Raw genomic sequence first — 7,645 nt, forward strand, 5'->3', positions numbered from 1 at the left:
TAAAGGGGAAGGTCTGGATCCGTTTCCAACTGTTTCCCGAGTTAATCCCGCGGTTTAGGTAACAAATCACGCGAGAAACTATGAACTCTAATTGACTCTGCGCGCGCGCGGACCGTCCGCGCCACCACCGCGGACAGTCCGGACCGCGGACCGTCCGGCCTCAGGGCCGGACCGTCCGCTAGGCTCATTTTAGCCTTCAACAGAAGCATATCTATATTTTTTAGCATTTTTTGTAACTTTTATTAGTTGGTTTGCACGTAGTTTACATGGAAACTTAGTTCGCACCTATTAAAAAAAGTATTGGTTTGTTGTATCTTGCCAAACAAGAATGGCATTTCGGGTGTAAAAGTTTCGTCTCCTTTCTTTTCGTTTTATAATCCAACCATCGACCCCTTCGGAGTTCGGAACGGGAGCAAAGAGCTCACCACTCACCTCACGTGTATCTCAAGTTGTGCGTTCCTTTTTTTTATCCGGCCTACCTTTCTCTCCCAACTTTTGCTCTAAATCGACCTGGGTGTGCCATCAAAGAACTGGATTATTTCTGCCTTTTGCAGCCTGCCGCCGGAAGGAATGTGATGGCTGTGGGCTGATTTTTCGTGTTTTTCTTAAAAAAAAAATAGCCTAAAATATTAAGTGCTAGTTTGGAAATACCGTTTTTCTAAGAGATTTCGATTTTTCCAAAAAAAATAACTAATTTCCTTAGTAAAATAAAATCATTTGGAAAATGAGGTTTACAAACTAGCACTAAGGGACGTTTGACATAGCTCACACAGCTCTACTCCTACCGAAAATCACTTCTAGGAAGCCAAATGACTAAAAACTGAGTTGCTCTATGGTGTGAGTGAAAGTAAATCTAGTCTCTATTTTGTACTAGAGAGTGAGAGACAAAAAAAAACTGCTTCTCGCTGCTCCTAACCTGCTCCCCACACTCTAACCCCTCAGAAATTTATTCATACACAATTTGCCATTCTTTAGTTTCCTGATATGAATCACCTATAAAAATGAAGTTTCCAAACTAACCCTAAAAGAAGATTTTAACCACTTTAATTTTATCCGGTTTTGTGGCTCTAAACCAATCCTAATAGTTTTCCTTACCTCCTTTCCTGATATAGCGATCTGCAGCGCTGATTTGACATTTCAGAAAGGAAAGCCCCATTCTTTTTTTTTTTTTGTCTGAAAGATTGGTTGGCGGCTTCGCAGCGCCACAAGACGAGGACGAGGAACCTACAGCTACAGATTGTAATGCTTGGCCATGAGCATGACACGACCTGAAGACGAAGCGTCCTTTTCATCCGAGCTGATTGCTTAACCGATTACTAATTGCATATATATTTTCCCGTGGCCCCGGGAAAACCAGCAGTGGCACATGTATGTAGACTAGAAACAAAACAACAACTTGCCCTCATTTGTTTTCTTCTGCATAATACGTGCGTTCGTTCCTTCCGATGCAGACTATTTGATCCGTTCTGCACCGTGGTTTCGTCAGGCCAAAGACCTTGGGCTCTACGACCGATGGTGCCCAGCTGTGGAGATGTCAAAAGAAAGCATCTTTTTTTTTTCTTTGCCAATGCTACCCGGCAACCGAGATTGGATTGCACGCCACAGTTCTCTTGAACTCGCCGTCTAATAGAGGTAAGCAAACCACGGAGCATTGCCAATCGTAATTTTACTGCTCGTTATATTATGTAATTGTGATTTTACTCTTGATGAGTTGTGCCCATACTCCATACAGAATAGAAGGATAGTTTAGACCTTTCATTCATTTCCTTTTATTTTTTAAATTTTTTAAACCAACAATTATGATTTTCACTAACGTCGTTGCCCGTTGGGACTGGGGGGCAAATAGTAGTTTAATTTTTGAAATGGATGGATAAAATTGTAAAGTTGAAAAACTAAAGGTAAAATTATAATTGCATGGCCAACCACGTGTATAATAATTATTATCTTTTATCCAAATGTGAGTGGGCTGTGGCTAAATCTTGGGCGTCTGTAGAGCTTAGCCATGGCTAATGGTGTGTTAGCTACTGGATGTTGGGATTTGAGGGAGAGAGATCGAAGGTAGCAGGGAGAGAAAGACTTGAGGTAGAAGAAGATGTCGAAGGCGAGTAGTTTCTGTATTGTGTTCTGCGATAGCTGTTCCCGACGCTAGCGTTTCCTTCGTTTCCTTTTAACCTCCCTTACATGATCGGTCAATAACTATTACAGAGCCCATTCTAGCCCAACCATTCTCATATTAGCATGCCTCATCCGGCACGGGCGTGGCTCAGTATTCTCTTCCTCCTGACCCATATTGTCTTTGTCCGACGTCTTCACTATCGGTTGTAGCTCTTTGACCTCGACTAGATCCTCTCCTGTGATGGTGCTGACATGGTGATCCATGCGTAGAGCGTACCTATTAAATGTAAAGGTGTTGTTTGCTTGGCCCGTCAATGATTTCCGACATAAATAGATAATGTTGCTTTACGTTTGGTTGGTCCGATATGTAATCGGTCGCGCTGTAAACACTTAGGGTTGATTTGGTGACCGGGGATCCCGAGGGGAAGAAATTATCTTGCTATTTAAAATTGAATTGCAAGAGGATTCCTCCCCCATGGATTCCCTAGGGATCCCTAATCAACAAATCAGCCCTTAAGTGGATCCTCCGCCACTGTCCATGTGTGTGGTGCTCTATTTGTTCGCCCATCTATATTGTTGCAAACAAGATTTTTATTGCATCCATGCATTGATGCATAGGCATAAGGTGTTAAGGCAGCACCAGGTTTTGAAAAAAAACGCTCGGAAACTAGAAAAACCAGTTTGGTTTTCCGTTGATGGACCAGGAACTGTTTTCATACAGTTTTTTTAAAATTATCCAAAATTGAAATAACTAAAAGATTATATTTTTTCTAAGTAATCCGATACATCCATATATGTTTTAAAAAAACTTAATCAGCATTTTTTTTTGTTAAAAAACGAATTTTGTCGAGAAAACACGGTTTCTTTGTCGGGATTCACGGTTTCTTGGTGCATTTTGAATTTCGTGGCCGTTTTGCAAATTCAAACTAATCTCGCTTAGAAAAATGAAATTTACCAAGACACATCAAAAATCGCGCGAGAACCCGTGCCGGCTACGAAACACATTTTCTCGACTGGTATTCACGAAAACCCTTTTTTCAATTTGAATTTGCAAACCGATTGAGAAATTTGAATTTCGACGAAAACCATCATACACAGTTAAAACTTAGTAAAAGAATTATTATAGGTCTGCAAACCGCGATAAGGGGCACTAGAGCCTAGAAGGGCCAACCACCAGCGATGTTGCGGCCTATGAGTTTTGGAATTGGCCACGGAGCACAGCGCAGAAAGCTAGCAAGGCTAGAAGGGACAGCTAACAATGTGAAATTGGAAGCGTTAGACGTGGGATTTATGGTGTTAGAGTTTGTTCTTTGCTATATAATATGGGATAAGTCAAAAAAATATTATGGGTCAATTTCGAATATCCAATGGATAACTCACGGGTGGAACGTAATATTCTAATTCGTGCTCGCCTGATTTCGAATTAGATTCGGATCTAACCCACAGGTATATCTGACTCCGTCCTTATATCAAATACGCGGGTCAAATTACCATCATATGTGGTGTTGTTGAGTGAGGGCGGCGGTGGCAGCAGCAGAAAGGGAGTGCTCGACTCGACGGAGGTCGGAGAGGTGTCATCACCCGGGATGGGATGGGGTCATGGGGATCAGACGACGGAACGGAATGCTGTGGAGGCCGCTGCACACGATTGGGAGAGAGCGCAGGCGCCAACGCGACGGGATGAGCTGATTTGAGGGAGGAGTAATTATGGCTATCGGATATTTTAATAATGTGTTATGTATAGTTGTAATTTGTTTGGTGGATTTAAAAGAGGTTATCAGTGTGCGTGATTTGGTTAGGTTAGTTTTGTAAAATTTAAACAGGTGTGTTATATAGGGTTGTAAGTCGCTTTTTAACAGTAGAGGATCAAATATGTTTTGGACTTTGAAATCTTTGTCCTTAATTTACACCAGGTCTAAAACGTCTCATTCTCATCCACACGCTAGTCCGCTTCACATGCGTGCAGGGCGCGTCTCAGCATCGGCAAGCAAGGACAAGGCCCAAGCGCGTCTCGGCTTTTGGATGGAGAAGGCCCGTTAAAGGCCCAAGCGCGTAGTAACCCTAACCCTCGCCACCGGCCTCCGCCTCTCCTCCAGAGCCAGCCGCCGTGCGCTCTCGCTCTCCCTCTGTCTGCGACGAGACTTGGTGGGCTACCGCCGCTGCGCTTCGCCAGGTGCTGACGCCTTCGCCGATCACTTCGCCGGCGATAGCACTCACCAGGTAGTCCCACCCTCATTCTCTCCCCTGTCTGCTGTGCGAAACCGAGATCCCAAACTTACTTGATCTATCTTCTATCTGGCTATTTGATCTGATCTCTACTTATTTCTAACTGTTTGCACAAAAAGGCCGTACATGTGTGCACCACGTCCCTTTACTAGATCCGCCCCTGATTTGAACAAACATAGCTATAATCTGCAGGAATGGGCCTGTGGACATTGCTGGAGGGTTTTTTGCTTCTTGCAAATGCGTTAGCGATATTGAACGAAGACCGCTTCCTTGGTCCAAGGGGATGGAGCATGTCTGAAGTATCAGGAAACGGGCAAACCAAGTCGTTCAAGGGCCAGATCGTGGGGCTTATCTACGCTACACAGTTTCTGCGGATGCCCTTAATTGCTCTCAACGTTCTCATCATCGTTGTCAAATTGGTGTCTGGCTGAGCCTGATGAATTGGTATCTGTTCCACCTTTATGTAAGAGCTAAGAGATCCCAAAGTTAATTGTACTCAAGGTTGCTGTAAATATGCTGTTTCTGTTTACTCTAATGTGGATTTCTGTTATTGTTGTCGTAAATTAATTTGGTCAGAAAATGACTGTCGATATTCATACTATCCAAGCGGGCACTTTATTGGGGGTGTCTTTCTTTTGTACATTAATGAATTCAAGACATATTTGCAACGTCCTTGTATGTTTTGTGATCGCTTCCTCTCCATTTTATGCTTATAGTGCGTTTCATGGTTGGGTACTGCTGTTGGTTCGAGGCATTTTTCTCATGCCTGAGGTTAAGTGCTAATGCAAACCATTGCCGATCCTTCTGTTTGGAAAACTATTTTTGGTCTTGGACTGACGTTGTGTGGGAAGACTTCTTGGGTGAAAACCTCAGCGATGGTGACGTCGGTGGCGCCGCTTCATCGGCGATGGGAGCGTTGCATTTTCCAGCACTGTCTTTCATAGGCGAGATCCTGGTCTATCTCAGACAGGCGACGGTGGTGACGTCACTCCCTTTTTGAAGACGTCGCTATTGAAGTTTGTCTCGGCTATGGCTCGCCTTTGGTTGTTGCTTTCTCTTCTCGGCGTCTGATTGGCGGGTGAAGGTGGGGTTTTACAACGTGAAGTCGAGGCTGCTGCGTCAGGAGATATGGCTTGACAACGATAACATGTGGTGAATCCCCTTTTTTCTGGACCAGATTAGTGGCTTGACAATTAAGAGATCGGGCATTTGCCAGGGGCAGGGCGAAGGATCAGGCTTGTTAGTGAAGAATCGGAGCTGCCTCGCATGGGCCTTGTGTGTTTCGTCTTCAGGAGTCAGAGCTGTTTGTCCCTTGTGTTGAGCTCGACAACGATGACTCTGAATGAGTTGTGTGGAGACTGTTGTTGTTTAGGTTGTTTGTGCCCTCTGTGTAGGTTTCGGGTCCGGTTTTTCTTAAAACCAAGTAAATTCTATTCTTCTTAATTGAAAGTCAGAGCTCCACGTTAAAAAGAAGAAACTATTTATGGTCCAATCTAGTGTCAATCACAATTACAGATGGTCTCCACTTGATCACCATGTGTGATTCCCGCAAGATGCTGGCAGTACCATTGTCAATTACAGATGTTTGCTAAGCTTTTTTTGTTGGGCTTGTGCAGAAAATTGTTGTTTATATTTCTCTGACTGCATCATGGATCTCAGAACAGGCTGTGTTCTACTGCTCATCTAAGTGCAGTTATCTCAATGAGGAAAAACAGTATCCTGATAAAAACATGCATTCCTTGATTTTATTTTTAGCAAGTACGTACACTGTTTGGTTACCAACTGCCAAGCAACCTTTTTGAGGTTTGACACTGCTAAGCTGCTAACACAAGTTCATCGTTTGCTATGTGCATTCTGTGGTTGCAGCTACAGAAGACGTTTTGGGCTCCAGGATATGTATAAAAGGGGGAAGATGGGGAACTATACTCAGAGTTTAGTTAATATTCATCGTGCCTTGTAGCATTCCTTGAGAAAGTATACTTTCTGGGCAAAAAATGGACCCCTTGCGTCTGAGTTATGGTGCATTAGTTCCTCCGGTCTGAGTTAATTGTTTAATGACCCACACATAACAAACAAAGGGCATACTAGTAAGTACTCCCTCCGTTTCTTTTTATTAGTCGCTGGATAGTGCAATTTTGCACTATTCAGCGACTAATAAAAAGAAACGGAGGGAGTATTTTGGTACAGCTTGCCCTTATTGACCATTCATTACGCTTCATGAGTTTCAATTATGGTCTGCAGCATCGGCATTGCATTTTTGGGAATAATCATCAATTTGTATTCTATTGTAGTCTGCTATTGTGTTAGCTAAATGTAAACACATTTTTTCATTAAATTTTATATGGATGAAACCTTCTTGACACGATTACCACTTATCTAAGTCATAAAATTGTGTATGAAACTGTAGTGCGCAACTATTTTTTTTTACTGAGAATGAGTGTTTCATGTATGTTTCATTTAATTCTATATGACACACAGCCGTCTTATTATTAATGCTATAAAAGTATGGCAGAGACAGCGAACCAAACAACCCCTTAATCTTCCTCAGTCCTCTTTACCACCTCGTCCATTGTTCTCGTACAAATTAATAAGATGGGTCCGGCTCATGGTTTGCTGTTTGTTTTTTCTCGACACTGGCCCACCACATACCCCACTTTGAACTATTTTCCCTTGCTTCCATACTACGTTGAACGACTGAGCGAGCATGTACGGAATGTGCTAAATGCATGTATGTGACGACTAGGCAAAGATGAATGGCCACTTCTTTTCCGTACATGCATATATGTTGAGTTGTTGACCATACCCCCCTCCGCTTTGCTAATTCTTACCGTTTTGACAAGTTTGAGTCAAACTTTAAAAACCTCGGCTGCCAAAACCTATCGAAGTTTATTCTAGTTCTAGGAGCATATATGTTGGTGTGTCTCGGCGTTAGCACTTAGCACCAAGCAGGTCCATACAAATCTTCTCAAACTGGAGACGGACATTGCTAAGTGGCACTATCGTTGTATGTAGAGATGGCCAAACGGGTGGTCCTGTGAAACGTTTTGGGCTCGGCTCACTAGGCATGGTCAGAAAACTAGACCGGATCAACTAAGGTTATGGGCTCATTTCCCTATCTGAGCTTGGCCCGCTGCGGATATAAATGGGCCAGTCTGATAAGCACGAAAAAAGCGGGCTGAAACGAGCTAAACGGACAGGTAAGCACGATTTACTATAAAAAAAATGTGTTTAACTGGCTTGAAGTAAACGGGTCGTGTCGAGCTAGCCCAACATGTTTAATTTTCTGTCTAGATCTGACTCGCTT

At 43.1% G+C, this 7,645-nt stretch overlaps 1 protein-coding gene across 2 annotated transcripts; it reads left to right on the forward strand.

The window, feature by feature from the left end:
* The first annotated feature begins 4,172 nt into the window (after nt 1-4,172).
* On the forward strand, nt 4,173-5,029 carry LOC100276706 (uncharacterized). Of its 2 annotated transcripts, none has more exons than XM_020540416.3 (2): nt 4,173-4,335; nt 4,521-5,029. In XM_020540416.3, exon 2 carries the CDS (start codon nt 4,536-4,538, stop codon nt 4,770-4,772), a length of 237 nt encoding a protein of 78 aa, XP_020396005.1. In that variant the 5' UTR covers nt 4,173-4,335; nt 4,521-4,535; the 3' UTR covers nt 4,773-5,029. The 2 variants fall into 2 exon arrangements, with proteins under 2 accessions (XP_020396005.1, NP_001307199.1); NM_001320270.1 differs by having other exon boundaries at nt 4,210-4,335; nt 4,534-4,959.
* Nucleotides 5,030-7,645: the final 2,616 nt, after the last annotated feature.

Source organism: Zea mays, chromosome 7, assembly GCF_902167145.1.
Source record: "Zea mays cultivar B73 chromosome 7, Zm-B73-REFERENCE-NAM-5.0, whole genome shotgun sequence".
NCBI lineage: Eukaryota > Viridiplantae > Streptophyta > Magnoliopsida > Poales > Poaceae > Zea > Zea mays.